A 21,927-nucleotide genomic window follows, 5' to 3' on the forward strand; every position below is an offset into this window, starting at 1 on the left:
CCATATCACTGGTGGAGGTCTCGGAGGTAGATAAAGAGCTCCTCATTGTTGACATTGTTGGGCTGTCCTGATTGACACACCTGTTCAGTGTCACATGAAGAACATGCAGAAGTGGAAAACCAGGTGTTGTTCGCCATTTTTAAAAAGGTTGACCAGAGGAAGTGTCGGGTTTAGGGACCTCAGAATCTTTTCTCTGCTTTTTGCCGATGATGTGGTTCTGTTGGCTTCATCAGGCCGTGACCTTCAGCACGCACTAGGATGGCAGTGTGTGAAGCGGCCAGGGAATTGCCCCTTTCGGGTTGGAAATGAGTCACTGCCCCAACTAAAGGAGTTCAAGTATCTTGGGGTTCACAAGCGAGGGTAAAATGGATCGTGAGATTGACAGGCAGATTGGTGCAACAGCAATGTGGATGTTGTACCAAACCATTGTGGCTCAATTTACCAATTAGTCTATGTTCCAACCCTCACCTATGGTCATGAGCTTTGGGTTATGACTGAAAGAATACTAACCCAAGTGCAAGCCGTCCAAAATTCGTTTTCTGCAAAGGTTGCTGGGCTCAGCCTTACAGAAAGGATGTGTTTGAATTATCAAGGTAATACCAAGGCCACCCAGAAGCAACCAACACAAAAGTATTTTTATTTCAGAGCTTTTTAAAAGATTGGTAAGACTGAATTAGTTTGTTATCTTTGTGTACCCGCTAAACTTTCATCCTTTGCCATGTTAAAGTTTAGATTTTACATCTGGCAATGACCCAGAATGCACAGAACTGTAGTTCTATCTATAACTCTAGTTTAATGGCCTGCAGTTCACTTGCGTGACAGAGTATTTTTTTACTGTCAGACATTAAAAGTAGTGACATTCCCCTTCACTGACAGTACAGACGAAGGTTCAGGACCATTTGACCTGCTAGTTAGGCCTCAGCAAAGGCAATAGAAAGTGACAGAACAGGCAAGAAAAAAGTGTGGTATAGGGAGCATAAATGTGCCACAAACACTAATAAAAACTGACTATTACCCTACTAGTACTGTAATATCACTAACTGAGGGTGAACATAACATTATCATCAATCTCAAGGCATTTGCTTTTCAGTGTGTGTGTGTGTGTGTGTGTGTGTGTGTGTGTGTGTGTGTATATATATATATATATATATATATATGTGTGTGTATATATATATATATATATATATATATGTGTGTGTGTATATATATATATATATATATATATGTGTGTATATATATATATATATATATATATATATATATGTGTGTATATATATATATATATATATATATATATATATATATATATATATATATATATGTATATATATATATATATATATATATATATATATATATATATATATATATATATATATATATATATATATATATATATATATATATATATATATATATATATATATATATATATATATATATATATATATATATATATATATATATATATATATATATATATATATATATATATATATATATATATATATATATATATATATATATGTAATTATCTCTGAAATAAAGCAAAAATATTTTCTTCCTATTTTGTTGTCCGTATTGTTTTGTTGTTCATTGTCTCCACAGCTTATCGGGTGATCAACATGTTGATTTGGCAAAGGTTTGTATGCTGGATATCTAGCCTTAAGTAACCCTCCACAACTTCACCGGGCTTGGATCCAGTGCACAGAGTGCATTGGCCTGCACAACCTCAGTGGCTGGGGTTGTCCTGCCCAGGGACACTTCGACATATGGTACGGGTGAGTTGGGCCATGAATCGCCAACTCTGTGGTCGATGGGCAAAAAAGCCAAACAACTAAAACGGAGTCCATTCTAATTATTTTAAAGTGACTTGTGTCACTTTTGAAATGTTTATATTGAAGTATGAATAAGTGTGGCTTAAAGTTTTATTATACAATATATTGAAGTGGCCATTTTTTCCAATGGGAGTGTGTGTGTAAAAGAATGCATGTTTTCCAGCCAATGACAAATGATTATTTGTCACGGACATACACTTGAAGAAACTGAAGTCTCTCTCAGGAATAATCTCTGCAGTCCAAGTCCTTTCATTTACGAACACAGCCTGAGAAGAAAAACAATAGCAGGAAACAAACAAGGCTGCATGTGTTACTAAACTGGCTACAGGTCTCAATGCAAAATGTATTGTAGAAAACCTTATATGTGGAAAAAATAAAAAAAATAAAATAAAGTATTCAAGTTAAAATAATGGCCAGTATGCCTGCTATATTTAGTGTGTACAGAATGTTACATAATGCTCATCATGCCTGACCCTGATTTTGCCTTGCCCATGGACGTCACAAGAAAAAAAATCCACTTACAACCAGGCAAAAGAAAAGCAAAGCAGCAGATGAAATGACAGGTAAGATCTCCTCAACACATGTTTCTTTGGCTTTGTAACAAGGCCAAGCCACTGACTGTCACCCCCTCGGGACACTGGACAGCAGAGTCCAGGGAGTGCCAAAGACAAAGGAGGGCATTCTTCAGATGGTTTTTATTTTTAAAAAATTTTTTAAATGAAACAATAGCCGGGTCACACATAAATCTGTTTTAAAGGGCCACTTATATATTGTTTTTATCCACCGTTATGTATAAAATATTACACTTTATGTTACAAAAACGTTCTTTAAAGTAACTAAGTGACTGGTTATCACCCTTGAGGATAAACATTCCAGCAGCAGTGCAGTTTCTACTTCCCGACCTTGGTCATCAAAACAGTCAACAAGGATTGTTGAGCTCAAGGACAAATCATGTTAAAGAGTACTGAAATTAAAAGCAAACTCAAAGCCGAGCAGAACAGTTGATTAAAATCGACTTCTAATGAAAAGCAAAAGACTGAAAAGGACTGACAAATTAAATGAATGACCAATAAAGAGCTAGAACTGGTCCATTGTGAGGGCCATCAAACACAAGTAAAGCTGGAACACAGGATAAATGTATTTTTACAGATTCCTTTAAAAATTACAGCTCAGACTCCCTCAGATTATGTGTTGACTAGTCTCCCACAATAACGCGACTAATAATCCTGACTTTTACTTTTCAGTTGTGGCAAAACTAAGCTTTATTTTGCGGATGGAATTAGAGAAAACAGTAAAATGTAAAATAATCGTCTTTTTCTGTTAAAAGAAAAATATTTTATTTTTGAAAGAAAATACTCCAGCTGACAAAGGCAGCTTAATTTTGTCAGAATCAAAACCAGGGCTGTAGCATTTTGAAATGAGTTGAAGGGCAGAGCAATAACAGAAGCAGACTGATTATTAAAGCATGAACGAGTCTCGGTTCTGTTGAAAAATTTAAATGTGTGCCTTGGAAATGTTATGTAAATGCAAATAAAACTGCTGAAACAATAGATTTTATTAACTCTAAAATGCTTAGAGTGTTACCTAATATCAGACAAACGCATTTACACTTGTTTTAATGGGAATAATTGGTTTTTAGTTATTTAATCATAAGCCCTTAGGGTTTGGTTTTACAGTTACTGTTTGTACAGCTTTAAATGATACGGACTACAAGGTGCTAAGCATGAGTGTGTTGGTCAGTTATCTCTTAAACTTGCAAAGTCAAAGATTTGCCATTCAAATGTATACAGCACAGGTGCTCTATCAAGCTTCTGGCCTCACAACTATTTCCCCAAGCCGTGCTTGGGAATCGCAGCACAAAATACATTCCACTCACTAGTAAATGGATATCCATATAAAATATTCCAGTTAAAGCAGCTTGTGGTGAGCAGCTCTTCAAACCTGTTCCAGAGTCAGATCATCTAATAATGACACAATTAGTGGCACCAGATAAATCACCCACTGAGGCAAAAATTAAAACTTGCTCTGCTCCGTGTAATAAACATTTACATTAATGGGGACCAATCTGAGAATTACATTAAGGGAATTAAGCGAGGGATGACTGTTTGTTCATTACCTGGATTCTAAATTTCCCGCAGGCACAAAGCACATTGACTGGTTCAGTAACAAGTGCTTTCTGGGAGACAACTTAATGAGACCTGAGAGCTGGACTAATGACCACCAGCAGCAATCAAGAGACAGGAAGAAAGAGAGACAGTCAGATAAGCAGAGTGATGAGTGCAAACAGCAGAACCAGGTATTGGTGTGGTCACAGTATTACAGAGGATAGTAGCAGTGGAGTCAATCAGTTCAGAGTTTTTGTTTACATAATGTTCTATAGAAAAGTGATAAAATATTCACCGTTGCAGCTGCATTTTTACTCCCCTTGAAGGCTGCACAATAACCTCTTGGTTATTTGGCTCAGTTATATTTTGCGGAGCAACTAAGGATTATTTTCAAAGTTATTTGATATCTTCACCTTTTTCTTCAATAAATAAAAGTCTATGAAATGCATTTCACCATTTCCTTGAGCCTAAAGTAAACTAAAGGGATGCAATTTACATATAATAACAATTATTTAAAAAGACGACAATAATACATTCATAATAAAACAATTATCAAAATATACTTGCTGATATTACTGAATGTTTCATAGTTGCATATTTCCTGTTGCTTTGTGAGAATTGTATTAGAAGTATTTAACACATTTTAAATAATGTGTCTCTTTAGTCTGTAAAGTAGAAGATAAAAATGCTCTTTACAGCTTCAGACGTTTTGTGTGGCCAAGAGTCTAAAACACAAAGATAAAAAAGAACAACAGACAGCAAATTGTCAAACTGGAGTAGATTGAAAATCCAAACATTTGATAGAAAAATGACTAGTAATGATATTAATATTCTTTTTCCTCACATCAACTCCTCACACAATACATAGCAGTTACTATTCTGCCTTCAACTAATCAATTTTTCGTCCTATAAATTCAGAGGTATAGTAAACCCATTCTAGAAAAAGGTCACCTGGGAAGTGTGGCTAAATTATTGGATGGGTAAGTGTGATGGGTTCCACAATGTGTCTAGTATGGGCATGTGTGGTTTCAGAGTGGAAAATAGAAGGAATAAGGTGATGACACTGAACATAGCAGACAGAAGGTAATGAAGACAGCAAGTGTGACAGAGGGAGTGAGAGCTGAAGACAAAGAGAAGGAGACAGGGAAAATTAACAGTCTATTCTCAGAGGGAGCAGAGACCTAGAACAGTAAGTAAACCTAGTAGAAGCCTGGAGGGCGGCTGTGGTCTCCTGGTACGCCACAACTACTGGAACACAGCCAATCTGCTTCGAATCAAAAAGCTCAGAGGAGCCAGTACCGACTGGAGGCCAGTAGGAAGCAGGAAACATGACTCTACATAAACAGCAGTCACACTAAAAGCAAACAAAGCCGCCTTACAATCACATGTAACTTTACATTGAGATGTGATGCTGGGTGCCCGTATAAAACAACAGGACCTACCAATACAGTTTCCTTTTAATTTAGAAATCCTAATGTGGGACATTGTATGCATCAAGCATTATACAATTGGTGCTGTGTGGCTAAGCAACAAATACATACATTTTGTCATTGGCTTTTTTTAGCAGAATTATTTATTACAGCGATGAGTTTCTGACCTGTGGCTTTTATGTCAGAATCAACACAGTACTGGAAGAACACAGTAATTCCAATAACAGACTTAACACCTTACCTCTGGCCACAAGCGATCAATGTGATAACTGTAATTTCTATGGACGTTGCTACACAGAGCTGCAGCGCTGGCATTAAAGAAGCAATGTACTCGTCGTTTTGGAAATCTGGATTTGGTTTATTGAATTATTTTGGCTTCAACTTCTCAATTTTTAATTAAAAAAAAAATGACATTTGAGTGGAGACTGAAAGAGCAGAAACACTACAATTTCGATTGGCAGCAACAATCTGCAGATAGGACAGAGCGAAAGTATGAAGGTTGAATAAATGCATCTGCTGTACATAAAAGCTACAGGCTACATTATATTTACCAGCAAAACTTACCGACTGCTTCCTCACGCCATTAAGAACCACAGGTCGAGAGCAACCACCAGTCAGCAGAGCGCAAAACTAACCAACAGCCATTTTTCATTTTGGCTTTCTGGCATTAATGTTATTAGCTCCAGCTGCTATAATGAGCAGATGGCGCTGATTGTCAAATTGGCAAAATCGGCAGTCAGTCTTAGCTAAATATGAGAAGCCTGCTTCCTTGATATGTATGAGTGTGTGGACCAATTATCATAGCAAATCATCCAGTAGTAAGCATGTCACTTAAGAACTTGTAAGCCAGCTAGTAGTATTTGCCAAAGTGAGTAGGAGACATTCTCAAGGCACTACCAGGCATCTGTCCAGTAGCTGTTGACATATTTCAGTCAAGACCAAAGTGGTAACCCGAGCAAAGACAAAATATTCCATACAACACGTGTTATATTAATTGATAAATTAATTTAATTATTGTATCGACCTGGAGCCAAAATGTAAATGACATTCAGAACATAACCTTTATTGCAGTAGTACTGACTAAGGTCTCAAGTCAAAGTATGTAACAATAGCTACTGTCTATAATACATCCGTTGCTGATTTTGGAAACAGTAACCAAATACAAAATGAACAACTCTCAAGTTTGCTCACTATTTTTTGACATACAAGTTTATCATAGATATCACAGATAAAGCCTTTCTTGTTCAAATTGTGCATGATTCAATTCCTTTATTTATCTTGATTATAGTCACCAGTATCAGCCTCAAAAAGCCAAAACTGATGAGACTTTACTTTCAACCTAATCTCACAGCCTTAATCAGTTGCAAATGTTTCCTTAAGCAAACTTTATTTGCCTCATTACAATGAAATATGGCTGGAGTTCTGTGTTAATCGAGAGCACATCATCAACAGCTCACAGGTACAGTGCACGTGTGAATCAAGTTAAACAACTCTCAACAACCGTTATATGTAGCTATCCGTGGCCTTGTCCTGCCTCTAGAGGCCTAATAAAAAAAAAAAAATACTGTCTACATCATTTCATCTAGTTCTTTTGAGTGTTTCTTTAAAATGTAAAAACTTACCAATTCTCTGGTTGAAAATTTTGTCAAATGTCAGTTCATCTCTCTCCTCAAGGTACTTCTGCATCACACTGCGAATACTGTAAACACAAAGGGGGGAGAGAAGCAGATTAATATCCTTACTAGTTTATTCAGCCTTGGTCTTCTTCACTTAGCCAGATAAAACAATAACTGTCAGTCCTGTCCTCCTCCGTCTGTGATCCAAGCCTTAGTTTGGGAGCCTCCCTGCCACCTGTCCTTTGAGAGAGTCAAACAGCAGGGAGGGGAGTGTGACACATGGGAGGCTGCGGTGGAACCTGGAGAGATACATGCTACCCTGGGAGCAGGCGTTAATGAGACGGAGAGTCGGGAGAATGAATCAATTAGCACCCCCTCCACAGGGCCTATTAACACGACAGCAGCCTCCCACATAAACAAAAAGAAAAGAGTCCAGGCTTCACCTACAACCCCCTTTGTAGGATCATACCGAGCATGTGCAAGCACGGAGAAGCTCTGCTCCCTTATGGCAATGTTATAAAGTCTCGTGTGTTTATATTTTGATAGTGTTTGCTCTTTTCCCCCTAGTTTGCTCATGCAGTTAGTACAGATGACAAACTACTTAGTCATAAATATATTTTGCTACTAGGGCCAAGTCCAAAGAAAAATGTAGCAAAAAAATAGTAAAGAATATTTCCTGAAGAATGTGTGTGTAATTGCTGATCAGCACTCTGATGAGAGTCATATTGGTCAAGTTACAGAGGCAATGGAAGTAAATGGAGACTATATAGCGCTTGTGAATTGAGCTTTAGGTGCTTGTGCATTACAGATGTTACCTCACGAAATACATGCCATGATAATAGGTTGCTTCACAGTTAATCAGTGAGCAGAACTGGCCAATTCTTCAACCTACACACAGTAACATTGTTAATGCAAGTTAGTCCAGCTAGGTAATATAAAAATAATTTGGGCTACGTCGCACACATTTCTAAAAGGAGAGTGGGAACAAACAGTGGATGCTGCATTTAAGCTGCAGCCGCAGCTAAAGGAACAACAACCTAGGAAGTAAACACTTCCTCTTTTAGAGGAGGCTGTTTGCCTGCTACACTGAATCATTAGCAGCTGACTCTGAATTATTTGTATGAAACCACACCACATCAGGGCCACTGGTAGTGTTTACTGTTAAACACATGGCTTATTAAAAAACTTAAAAAAAAAAAGGGGGGGGGGGGGGGGGGATGGGACAAGGACACAAAGGTTTCTGATAGCATATGAATGGGTGGTGAGAAAATCAGCAGTCATTTAAATTACAGTGTTTGCTGTACAGACAACTGTGAGTGATGGCACTAGATAAAGCACGAGCATTAAAATAACTGGTTTACCACAGGTTGTTTAAGCTATGTTCAGCCAAATGGAGCAGTACAGATGCAGCACAGAAGCACTTCAAAGTAACATTTTAAATCTCATCAGCAACTTCTCTTTCTATAAACAATGCCTTGTTATACTGGATGGTAAACAGACCTTGTGGCGCACGGTTTTCGTTGCATTCCTACTAAAGCACACCACAGTCAGTAACAACAGCAGCTTTGTACATCACTATTACCTTGCGGTAGCAGTTGACCTAACCAGAGCATAAGAGAAAAAAAAAAGGCAGACTCCTGCTGTGACAATGCAGTTTGAGTGACAGAATGAATGCTGGTAATCTTTAGCAAAGTGCATAGAGTGTTAAAAACGGGCTCACACATCACCATAATATGAAAACAGTCCTACACTCTGTACACAATTATCCCTCCAACAGTTGACACCCAAGATATTATTGTGCGCCCACAAGAGATCATTGAGTCCCCGTATTTGTCCGATTGTCCTGAAAAGAAGATCATCACTGAGCCTTTGTTCAGGTGTGAGGAGCTGCATCTACGTCTGCACCAGCTGTAGAGGCTACAACCACAGACTATGAGTTACACTGTAAATGCAAATGCACATTGGAACCCTGTTAAAGTTTTCAGCCCATTCCGTCCGTGCTAGCTGGTCTATCACTGCATGCAGTATGTTTTAGACCGGAGTCCATTTAGAAAAGGCTTATTTATCGAAGAACAAGTGTTTAGTGCGACATGTGCTACTGGCCTTCAGCAGAACGCTGAAACATTCCATGCTTTAGTTCAGAAAAACATTTTTTAACCATTATTTAAGGACGGCTTCACTGAAAGCAACAGGAAAGCCTTTATCACACGTTCACCTAGAAGCTGCCCAGAACCACAGCCCGATATGTCAGCCAGAGAATGAGCTTGGATTTAGAAAAGGGGTGGGCAATATATAAAATCTTATTTTATTTTCTGTTTGTGTTTTTTCTCTTTTCCAGGTGATTCACTATTTGATTTGATTTTTCTGGGTATAAGAGCTTAAAACAAAACATGAACAAGCCTAATATAACTACCTGGCTGTGTTGCTCTGCATGTGCCGATACATCTCTTGATTCCTCCTGATTCAAAATACATTTATAAAACTGTATGCTGCTCCCCAGAAACTAGGCCAAAGTCTGCAATATTAATAAAAATGTCACGGGAAAGGCTGTTCCTTTTTTTTTTTTTTTTGTTATGTTTTTTGCATAATGGGCTATAAATGCTTCCAAAGCACAGGTGAGCTACACTCTGTCTTTTGAATGTGAACCCTGAATGTGACAGCACAGTAATGAGTGCTAACACGATGGCTAACGCTATGGCTTCTACAGTGACAAGGTGTCTCTTTTAATCTGTAGTCAATGCAAAGAGACATGCGACAGAAAGAGAAGCTGTGATGTCTGACATTTCCATTATCACTGAGGCAACATCAGTCGCTTTCTTCAGTTTCCTTTTGTTGTCTTCACCTGTTGCAGATGCTGTTACTCCAGCTTAACTAAAAAAGCCCACATACACCAATCGCACATAACATTATGACCACCTGTGCAAATTAATGCAATTCAATACAGCGGTTATGCCATGAATTGTACTTTTACAAGATTATAATTTCTCAGTTTTTATGTTGAAACATTTAGAAAGGTGATAATTCTACTATGCGTTTATTATTGAAGCCAAAGTGGGTAGAGGAATTATTCGGGAGTTCATTCTAAGAAGTGTTTCTAATGTTTTGGCCACGTCATTCATTTTAAATATGGTGTCCAAAACTGGAACCACCTCTTCCCATAATGCATTCCAGTACATGCAAATGTCTCCAAGGAAACAAGAGACAGCTGACATTACTGTTGTAGCTCATGCTGGTGCTGTTGTTCAATGACAGCAGAGCAAGTAATTATCTCCATTTTTTGATTTAGGCATTTTTTACATGCTTTTACAAGAAAGCAAAAATTCAAATGAATCTAAATCATTCAATATATTGCCCAGCCCTAATTCAGGGCAAAGTCATTCAATCCTAACCCTCATTTGAAGAGATAATTTAAAAGGAATGGGAGCATCTGGCCAGCAACATTTGGATCACCGTGCTGCAGAGATACCTGTATTGATTAAAACTAGTGGACAACTAGGAAAATCTAGCAGAAGCTCATCCAATGTAGAAGGATGGAAAATAGGGGGAGCTAGGGCAAAGGGCTGGCAGCACTGGGAGCGTCTGTAGGGGAACTGTAGTGGGGAAGTTAGGAAATAGAAAACATTCTGAAGCATCCTTGGGTAAGACATTACATTCCTAACAGTGAGCTGCAACAAGTCCTGTGCCAGCATTGTTGTTTCTTTGCTAGTAGCTGTTGGATGCCTAATGTGTAGCTGGATACAAACGGCTCTATTAAAGCCCGCACTGCACGTTCCTTTTGGCTGCAATCACATTATTTTCCCTCCATTACATCTGCTCCATAATGAACCAGTTTTTTTGATCAGAATGTGTCTACCTCAAACACAAAATGAACAGCATGATAACAAGCCAAAAGCTCTAGCTCTTACAGTCTCCTAGGTGACCTTCTTTTAAAGCGCCCAACAGCTATTGAAGTGATGACAAAGCAGTGCTTGGTAATGGGAGATTCTTCCAATGTTATCTGACTTAAGGATGTTCAGGGAGACATAAGATTAACAGCACGGCAGCGCATTAGAGTGGCAACAATTGAGGATTTATCCATTGGTTGATCGACAAAATATTAGCTGGCAATTCTCTTGATAATCACAAAATGATCAGAGTCACTTCTCAAGCAAGAACATTTGCCCTGCTGATATGACAAAAAAAAAGAAAAAATAAAGTGACAACACCTTGACTCTAGAAAATTGTGACAGACATTCTTTTCCGGTGTTTTACAGAACAACAGCTAAAAACCTAATCAGTTTTAATCATTATAATCATGTGTTGCTTTGCTGCAGTGCAAACCTCAAAAATACGATTGTATACACCACACATTTGAGTGATCAAGGTTTCACATGCACACACACTTATATATATTTAATTTGTATTTTTTGTGTGTGGGTGTGTTTGTGTAAGCACCACAGAAATGAGGTATCAGATGAGTAGGTTTTAGGGTAGCAGTAAAAGGTCAGGGTATGTGCAGTCAAACTATCCAAAGTAGGTTAGCTTATCATCTCTTATTTCTTCTCTTTTGTTTTTGTTTTTTTACCTTTTTTCTTCTTTATAAGAGTTTTCAAAACCAACAGATGACGGTTCATGTAAACTTGCAAATGCCCAGTTTTAGTGAGCTGCCAGTCTCCACACCACTGTATTGTGTTCACGTTACAGGAAGTGTGCAGATGTGTAAATATTTAACATATTAACAGGATGTCTGTGACATTTGTCTAACAGTATGTGGGCATGTAATTAAACTGTGTTGATAACATATCACAAAGTACCAAGTGTTCCCACTGTGGCTTGTTAAAATGTATTTTCGAGAAACCTAATCTTTGATCATTACTTCACTGATTTTCACCTCTGTGGAGATCACACTGTGTCAGGGCAATAAGCAGTGTCAGTGTCTCTTCAGCGAGCGCAGTCCACTTGTGGTGATGCCAATGTGAGCTGAGCAGCAGGGAAGAACACTTATTTCAGCTATTTACACTCTTTACCAGAAAAACTAGTTTAACTTTGAAACCTGTCCTTCTGGCTACTGCTAGGTGTCTGACTGAAAGTGCAGGATTTAAGGGGTGTCGGCAGAGCCACCTAAAGGAAACTGAATAAATGTTGCACAAGCAGTTTTTTTTTTTTGTCCTTTCGGCTTAACCCGTGAGTTCAGGGTCGCCACAGCGGATCATTTATTTTCCCTAAATTCACAGAAAGAAGTTTGCTTAAGCCCCTTTCACACATGCACTCGGATCCTGACATTCTCCAGAGGGGTGTATGTGAGAACACTCCCGACATCATGTGCCGTTGTAGTCGAGCAAGAGCTCCTTCTTTTTTCTTTTTTTTTTTGTAAATGCACAGCTTGGATGTGCTGTAAACAAAACACAGCCAAAGTTTTCTATCATGTTGTGCCACCTGTGCTTGCTGACTCCACACTGAAATCAAGCAGAGTTTCTCCTGTGAGAATGCTTCGCACTCAGACAATCTCCCACTGCGTGTTAAATGCCGGAAACGCATTTGCCAGATTATGCAATTGCAGAAAATTGATCACTGGCTTTTCATAAAGTCACTGCCACAATGGAAAGTTGGACAATGAAATGATCTCTTAAAACCTCCGCTCTCTACACGTTGCCTTTGTTGCAATAATGCTTTCGCTCGAGACGAAATAGAATTAAAAGGGAGCTCAAAATCTGCTGCCATTACATTATTGTGATGACTAATTTGATGCTTATCGCAGGATAAGATAAATTCCCCCAACACTAACATTGCAATAAATTTACTGATCACTGTTGCAGCAAGTTCTGCTAAAATAAAAAATTGTCTAAAAACAAGTTGTTTAGTACTGACAAATCAGTGCAAAAGGACAAGAGAGGTGGGAGATTAAGAGATGATGACTCAAGACTGGAGGAGGTCAACTTGCATGTTCTTTGCGTCATCCAAGGAGGCCATAAGCATAACTCTCATAAAAAAAAAAATCTTAATATAAAAATTAACATGATAATTTATATTAATCTGATTACGTTTTATAAAACACAGAGGAAAATGAGGGTTTAACTGTGCCAATAAAAAATATTCCTCAGTACTCTCAGATGCACTTGGCTACGGAGCTAAAATTTTCTTTTATTAGCATGGCTAAGGTTAGATAATGTTAACTATGTTGCCACAGACTGACATTCCAAACTACTGTTCTGCAACTCCACAAATCTTTCGTGAGCTGAAACACCAACGTGATGCACTTACAAGTACATTTTAGCCAGGTAAAATTAGAAAAGTAGGAGGCAGGAGACAGGCCCACCGTACGAGGCTCTGTACTGGCTCGTGTCGCTTTTACTGCGCTTATAAACAAGAAATTCCCTATAAACTCTACAGAACAGTTGATTTAACTATTGTTTACTATACCCCAGTGTTAGCGACAAGTCAGTATTCAGCTGCTGTTAGTTAGCCTGGAAAACGACGCACACAGTCTGCTAAAAATGGAACGCTAGCACTGCTTTCCCAAGTAACACATTTATGAAGAAAAAACATACAATGCATTGCTATTTTTTTTTAAATATACAAATGGATCAGAGGAGCTTCATTTCTAACAGACTACACCAACTTGCAAAGCATGTTTACTATAGTCTGTTAAAGCCCACAGTTTTATTTTGCACTTTAAATTGATGTTACTGATGATAGCTAATGCTACAGGCTCTGATTATGCCCTTCATTTTGTGGCAACGACTGCCTGGAACCAGCTTGTCTTTTCAAGGGGGTCAATATTGCAAAGGCAGACTCTGGCTCCGTCCTTGCACTTCTGAGACTCCGTTTTTTCACATGTACCTTTACTTTCAGGATAATTTGGTTAAGTCTTATCTTGTGTGGGTTTGTCTGTAACAGCAGGCAGTAAAGTCGCCTTTCTTCATGCCTATCTCATCTCAACTGCCTCCAGTGTTGCTGTCAAAATCTCACCTCTCTGCCAGAGGACACAGCTTTGGCCCTCCGAGAATGTGGCAGGACCATGCTATCTCCAAAGTGCCACATTTAACGGCCCCCCCACCCACCTCCCACACAGACACACACATGGCTGAAAGCTTCAGACGTGTACAACTGCTTCTGCTAAACAGTGCATATAAATGTGTCAGCTTAGATAAAAACTCTACAGTCCAAGAGCCATGTTCGCATATTTTCTGGTATTACTTTAACATAAACCCTCCATATACTTCCTTCTTCCTCCAACTTGTCTCTTATATTGTTCACATTATTCTCAGATCTTTTACAAATCGATTCCAAATGAAAGTGATTCCACCGAGCCATCTAAAGCACTCAGGCATGATATGCTGGATACCACCCTACAGAAACAACATATGTTAATAATTTCATCCACTGATGCTGAACGCAGCATTGTAAGAATGATTTAACAGCCACGGCGGTGGTTAGGTCATTATTATTACTCATAATAATATAAAAATTTGCTTAATTTTCATATTAGCGCGAGTCTTGCTGTGCTGACTGATGTACTCAACGGCAGTGTAATAGTCCATTAACCGAGGCTTTTATCTCTGCAGCTACAGCAACAGAGTGGGCAATAAATAATAAAGCTCATATCTGACATAAAATCGCTTAATAAAGCAAAGTCACAAAAGCAGTACATTGTGCTTGCTGTGTTTTTTTCGCATCGACAACACCTTTAGGTGATGAAGCTGAGGACTCCCTTTATGGTTTTAGTTATGTTGGTGTAGATTCCAATATTATGAGGTGATCCCATAGCTTACCACCTCCTCTCTGGTTAACGCGCTGTCAATCAGTGAAATGGCCATTTGGTCTTTAGGTGGCATGTAACCCTACTTTGATAACACCTCAGTGGCTCATGGTTGCCAATCCTGGGATTAATTTTTTAGCATCAGTGTTTCACAACCTGGATTCTCCATTGAACATCAAATTAGGAGCAGGGACCTCAATTACTATGGCATACGGCCACACAGCCGTACAAGCTGATCTTGATTTACGGGTACAAACACACAGATTAAACTTAGTAGTAATGACTTTACAACTTTACACTGTACGTGGAGGACAGCTTTCATTCCACTCCAACAGACGGCCATTGTGCGGACTTATTTTATAGGCCAACCCAGGCCTGGATTATTTCAGAAAACACGGTCTGTAATGAGAAGGCATTTTGTTATTTACATGCTTTTTTATATTTCTGAACCCTGAATACAATTGCCAGACGTAAAAAGCCACTGTTGAGTTATAAAGAAACACTGCAGCCACATAATTTAAACATGACCACCACGAAGCTTCCAACTTGGAATTGGATTTCTTCTACAACAGCCTTTAGCTAATATACAGCTAATGATTGCAAGTACGAACTAAACGAGGCAGTCGAGTCTCCGTATTCAGCGTGATGATGTTTTCCTCCAACAAACTCTGTAGTCTTATTTAGCCACCTGCTGGCAACAACACTCTATACCACTGTTGTGTACAGCCATGAATGACTCGTTTCATTTGGAAATTAGAAAGAAACAAACAAACCAACAAATGGGCCACACGGTTACACAGGCTGACATGTTCTCTCATCACCATCAACACACACAGTATAGTTTATTTTGACTCAATCCCACATACAGCGGTCTGCTGCCAGCAATTCGCAGAAAGCACCAAACATGGATTAATTTGCTGCTTAAAACAGTCCTCAACAAATGCAATATTTCATCTTGTTTGTTTAAAGCTACAGCGACCGGCTATTTCAAGAAACTGGTGAGTCAAAAACTTCATTTAAAGCACTTGGGAGCAGAGAGGGATGTCAGACAGTATTGAGACATGGGCCAACACATTGTTAGTTTTGGTTAATCTTTAGTAGTTTAGAGTAAAATCACCTTATCCTTTTAAGGAAAGGCCTAAAACAACAGTCCGATGCCCACGTAAACGCCGGGAAAATATTTTTCATGCTGCTCCTGTTTAAAATGGCAGTGAACGATCATTTCCTAAAGCCCTCACAATGGAACCGATTAGGGCCAAGATTTTGAAAGTACAATGTATTGAAATCCATATCTAGAACTAATATGAGGCTGGGTTATCTTTTACAGTAAAGGTTGTGGTGTGAAATTCCCTCTTTGGGTTTCCTTGCATGGTGATTCCCTGTCACACTCCACAGGGAGAAAAACAAAAAGAGAGACTTCTGTACTAAAATAAGCAACTTTTGAAGATGTCCACGTATTGTGACTACTTTTAAAAAGGCTGAAACTGTATTTATTCTTCAGACAAACTTTATAAGAATTAAAACTAAAAACATTTGACGCCGAGGGAGGACAGTCAGCCCCCCTCTCACATACTTAAGCCGCATCTGGAGAGATCTCCTAAAGGCATAGACAGGATAACTGATCCTAGCAAGTAAAACCAGTTTCAGAGTTCTTATGGGCACTTGCCCATTGTTTAAAGACACTAAAAAAAACTAACTGAGCAAACCAGTGACACCTGGTCATTTGCATATACAAATTTGTACATTAAAATCCATTAAATTTCACTTGTGCATCGTGAACTAAATGTACAGTTACCGTGGGAGGGACTTTGTTGTGCTAAAGACTAACACAGAAACTTCTGGAGGTGCTTTGGCATAGACCTTATTGCAAGAGTGAACTTTGACATTTATGTGCCATTAGAAATGAGCCAATGCTTTTTAATAGGAAAATAATAAAATGATGCTATTGCTGGATTCCTATACTTCTGATTATGTCTTTCTAATACATGGCCATACAATTATTCTCTCTTCTCTGCAAAACGTTCAAAACTGCATAGAGCCCGTTTTGAAGCTTCAGATGCTACAATCGCAATTGTCTTTATTTAAAATAGGCACAGGAACAGTCCATTAAACAAATGTGGAATTAAAAAAAGCTTTGGAGGTTCAGTATCTGCCCATCTGCAACTGCCTTCCATAAACCAAGAGAAGGAATAGTAACACTGACTAGGTGTTAATTTAGAAACGTGCATAGACGTATGTATATGTATGTGGTCGGGTGTCAGTAGTATACTCAGTCACATCTGTATTAAAAACCACAGAAATCTGGTGTGACGCACATTAATGAAGAGTTACAGCACAATTAACCAAGGTCTTTGTTTCATGTGAAAACTTGTTCAGGTAATCAGGGTACTCAAAACGTTTAATTTTAATAAGCTAAGATTCTAATTCATTATGGTAAATTATCACGTAGAGTCAACCTGGACTGGTTTTTGGGTCATGTACGACATCAGTTAGAGATTTGAAGTCCATATGATTATCAATATTAAAGTGAAAGCTAAAAATAATACAGACAACTATATAGCACAAACTATTCCTCAAAGCTGTCTTTTTATAGAAGTGGGTCATTGACTTCAGTGTAACTAATTTATTTTTGCTGTGGCATCAAATTTAGTATGGAGAATTGCGGAACGTCAGTGGTACCGACTACCGAAATTCTGGTAATTTCCCAGTAAAGGGTGTGTCAGCACTTTAAAGCAATAGTTCAGCAAGAACCCAACTTTTAATCCCAAATACTGATGCAAGGTAGGTTTAAAAAGGGTCTGTGAAACTTTGTAGTTTGCTTCTTAATCGTATTAGTGGACATCTTGTGTAAAAAGTTATACATGTGAAGTTTTTAGCAAGTATACAGCTTTTTGTTTGTTGGTAGCAGTGTAAGCAGATCTGAAGGAACAAGCTGCACATGTTTTAGAGCAAATGGTTAAGCGTACAGGCATTAGCTTCAAACCTTTCCCTAAAGATCCCCAAGTGGCAATGCTAGTCATTTAGAGCAACAGACCAGGTACCACAGCCAAAATTAAAACAACTGTCACTAGTGACCCATAAACATCTTACTAGAATTTGGTCAAATCATCCAGTTGGCCTCTTTTTTGCACACCGCCAGTTTGTGCATCTCTACACGAGACAGAGTAGCGGCTAATGTAGGGTAACTCTGGGCGTGTAGGGCCGTGCTGCAAATGAGTCGTTACGCTTCATTAACAACTTTTTCAGACAAAAATGTATGCGACAAAATGTTCACTCTAATAGCCTGACATTCTCATGCAGGCAAGTTAATTTTAATACCATGCTGATGTGAATCGAAACCGACACCAGCCGAAGGAAGGAAACCAACATTTATCAGCTTATAAACCATTCACAAATAGTCTGCAGTAACGATAATATAATGTGAAGCATATGGGCTAAAATCTCCATAGCTATGTACTTTTAATCACCTGATGGGAAGGTCTCACTGGGAATATTGTTATAGATCAAAAGTCAAAATATGTATCGGTTATAAAAGAATCTTGTTATATAGACAACTGTCTGATATTAAACTGCCACTTAATGTTGACTTATCAGTTCAGAAATTTGATCAGCAGTTACAACTTCTAGAGAATAGAATTCACAACAAACCATGTGAGCAGTTTTGCTCAAGCAATGGAAGTGAATTATGTTCTTTAATGTAACCTGCTAGGAGGGCCGGGCATTTAAGCGTTCTATGACAGATCCATGGATAAATGAGATATGTTTATGTATTCTGTTCTTTCTTTCTAAAGGCTGATATACAAATGATAGTTCATATGAGCTGGCACATTTAATTTTATATAAAACAATATCCTGACCCTGTTTAAATTATTGATTGTTTTATTGGTTGCCAAGTAGAATCATTTAGTAGCCTAAATAAAAAAAAGCCGACCTCCAAAAACACTTTTAGTTAACAATAGTTGTTTAATCCAGATCCTCAATGTAAAATACCCATGTACAGCCACTACAGGTTTACACGAGAATCTACACTTTCCGTCTGTGACTAATCCATGTGAAGTACAAAGAAATAATTGTAAACATGGTGAACTTAAAATAAATCTGACAAAGTGCCAACTGCCAGCTCAGAGCTGTTCTACGCAGAGCTTCTGCTCCCACAGTGGTTATCATTTGATTAAACCCAAATTTACAAACCTCACATGAAAGGCAACTATCTCAATAGCCAAATTTTAACCACATCCTCTTCAATCGTGTTGCATGCTACAAGCCCAAAACCTTGTCTAAAAGACACATCCTTCAAACCACTTGTGAGCTGCAAACCAAGGACAAAAGGATGCGTAATTATGTGTAGATGTTGTGAGTGTGTGTGTGTGTGTGTGTGTGGGGGGGGGGGGGAGTGTATTATTCAAATCAAGATTTCCGCTGTAGTGTCTAAGATGACCCATTCGTAGTGGGTGCTTGCAAAACAGCATGGATGAGCGGTGGGTTTAGCTCAAGAGCTGCACATACTGACAGTGCAGCTGCATCAAAAGGCTTACAGTGCATTCAGCAGCATACACACGAGACTCAGCAGCCCACATAAATGTGCTGCACAACACATTTATAAATCAGATTGTCAGTCAAGCAAACCTGCAAACAAATTAAGCACATTTGAGAGAACATTTTGGCACGCAGTTAGCAGAGAAAGGACATCAATCACACTTTGTGTTGTTTGGAAAAATTGACAAATACCCTGCATCATATATCTAATTCTGTGAACCTTCTACGTAGGATAAAGGTTTAACAAGAAAGCATACGGAGCGACTACATGAAGCCACTGAATTGTAGCATGTTTGCAGAAATCTACAGTAATATTTCCCTCCACATCTACAGTGAGACACAGGTTTGAGAGGAAGCACGCCTCCATCTCCCTATATGGCTGCATTTTAGCGTGCACGAAAGATTCGTCCACATGACAGACAAAATAACACAAAGCTTGAGCCACAGCACAACGTAAAAGCATTTTGTGAACGTGGTTACCTGGGCTCAGGGAGGATGATTTTCTTACTCGCCCGGGCCGCGGGTGTAGATTTGCTCTTCTCCATCGCCATCAAATAACTGACATCGGCGAGTACTGCTTCGAGGTCCGCCATCTTTCGACCCTGGGACGAGCAAACTAACTAAAAGAAAATCGGGGATGGGTTTTGTTTTAGGGGATTTAAAAAAAAAAAAAAAAAAATACAGTGTCCTCAACCAGATATGTCCAACATCAAGGGCCAATGTGCGTGACAGGGCCAGCAGAGCGGACGGCGTGGCGTCTGACCATCAACAGGAACAGTGGCGTTGTCTCCAGCTGCTCACTTCGCCTCAAACTACCATCATTGTGACAGCAAGAAGGAAATTCAGGAGGAAGACATTGGGCGACAGGTTACTTGAGAATTGTGCAATCACTAGGCCCGCAAGATCGCGGTCCTTGTAATCCCATTTAGTGCAAAAAACAAAAATAATGCAGGTTTCTAGCAGGCGTATTGTGAGTGGAGAATAATGCAAAAGACTGACGAGATGTGGTCCAGAGGCCAGTACTTCCCTGCTTTGGTGCGATGTGATATGTCTCAAACAGCTAGGTAGATGCACCGCATGCTCAATGTGAAGACAACTGTCAAATCCTGCAGGTCTCTGGGGACTTTCCTGGTCCTCTAGATGGAATTGTGATTTTCCTAAAATGAATACACTGAGCTGTCGAAAACGGCTCTGGTTTTAGTGGCAGTTAAAAAAAAAATGTGCCTCGGCAACAGTAGTTAAACCTGTAGTTGGTCCTACTGGTTTCAAACAAGCAGCGAGATCGAGAAAAGGGAAACTCAGAAGGGAGGACACTGGGCGACAGACTGAAACGTAGACCATCAGATTGCTAGTTCGTCGTCCTTAACATATCAGCCGGTGCATCAAAAACGCTGATCTCTCAGGCGTGTATCTGCACAAATAAAACCACACAAGCACAAGTCAGACATGAGCCAGGATTGTTCATGATTTGCATTCCCTAAAAATCCACACACCGCCGTTGTTTATGTTGCCGTCGTTGCTGCTGGCTGGCTTCCTGTGTAGGCTAAACTCTTCCTCCTTATCGGCTCGTCAATCGCCAAAAAACGCCACCCGAAAAGATGTGTTTAAACACATTAAGAGGTTTAGCACCGAATCCAGTCCAAGCAGGAGGCTGTACTCAACTAATCACCAGCCAAAGCCAAGTCCTTTTAGCCTCCTGGCAATCTCGTTATTTGGGTTCGCCTGCTAGTTAGCCGCCACGCTAGCAACAAAACGAAACCTGTTAGCCAGTAGGCTAACTAACGAACATGATACAGCGTGATTTGTCCCTCTACGCGTCTAGTTTGGATTATTTTAGTCTACAAAAATACATTAAAATGCCCTTGTTGCTAGTAGCAAACACACGCACTGACTGGCACCAACAGTAGCTAACACTGGCTCGATTTCAGGCAGCGATTTGCTTAATAAGCTAACGGCTGCGAGTAACGTTATTGGGGAAGTCTTACAGCACTGGATGCAAAGGAGTTAAAAATACTGACTGAAACGCACAAAATAATCCATAGCTGCTTGTTGAGTTACCCCGAGTTTTCTTTTTTTGGGGGGGGGGCTCCTCGCCTGGAGAACCCGCACAGGGCTACTGGCTGTGCGCTGTCGGTGACGCTGATGGTGGAGGAGGGGAGGCAGCGCTGCTGGGAGACGGAGGTCGGCTGCACAGCGGTAGTTTGCTGCCTCGTTCACCGATAACTGTTCCTCTTCGCTGTAAACCTGCGGTCAACTTATCCTGTGACTTTCGAACGACTTTCAACCGCCCGTGGTAACGCGGAAGGTCTAAAACAACAGTGGTAACGAGCCCCGGGGCAGACACCTCAAATAAAACGGGAGCCGAGCGGGTCGTCGTGCCAGCTCCGAGCGACTACTGCCGACCAGGCTATCCGTGCTGAGAGTGCCCACTACCGGTTAAGCAGCTCGACCAAGTGTCCGTCCACTTCCTTCCGTGTGCCGCGTGCCAAGCGTTTTTTATCCGCTCTTCTCGATTAAGCTGTTCGTTTTCCGGCTCTATTATGGCACATGTTTCACTTCAAGTCCCCCCTCGATGTATTTTTTCAGGGTTTGCTGCTAGCACAGTGGCACTGCTCACATTGTGGTCCAACTTCCTCCCACTGCGGCGGGGAGACGCTTGCAAAA

General features: G+C 39.6%; 1 protein-coding gene across 5 annotated transcripts in view; it reads right to left on the reverse strand.

Annotated features, from left to right (window-relative positions):
* The window catches only part of grk3 (G protein-coupled receptor kinase 3), a 60,791-nt gene extending 38,874 nt beyond the window's left edge, over positions 1-21,917 (reverse strand). The window contains exons 1-3 of one of the 5 annotated variants that reach the window (XM_067483294.1): positions 21,322-21,916; positions 19,744-20,674; positions 6,996-7,072 (exon numbers count right to left, since the gene is read on the reverse strand). In XM_067483294.1, the coding sequence (XP_067339395.1) occupies positions 6,996-7,072; positions 19,744-19,856 (190 nt within the window). In that variant the 5' untranslated portion in view covers positions 19,857-20,674; positions 21,322-21,916. Of the gene's footprint in view, positions 1-6,995; positions 7,073-19,743 lie in introns of all 5 variants that reach the window. The other 4 variants (XM_067483295.1, XM_067483293.1, XM_067483296.1 and 1 more) reach the window with 4 other exon arrangements.
* Positions 21,918-21,927: the final 10 nt, after the last annotated feature.

The sequence above is a fragment of the Channa argus genome, chromosome 18, assembly GCF_033026475.1.
Source record: "Channa argus isolate prfri chromosome 18, Channa argus male v1.0, whole genome shotgun sequence".
Taxonomy (NCBI): domain Eukaryota; kingdom Metazoa; phylum Chordata; class Actinopteri; order Anabantiformes; family Channidae; genus Channa; species Channa argus.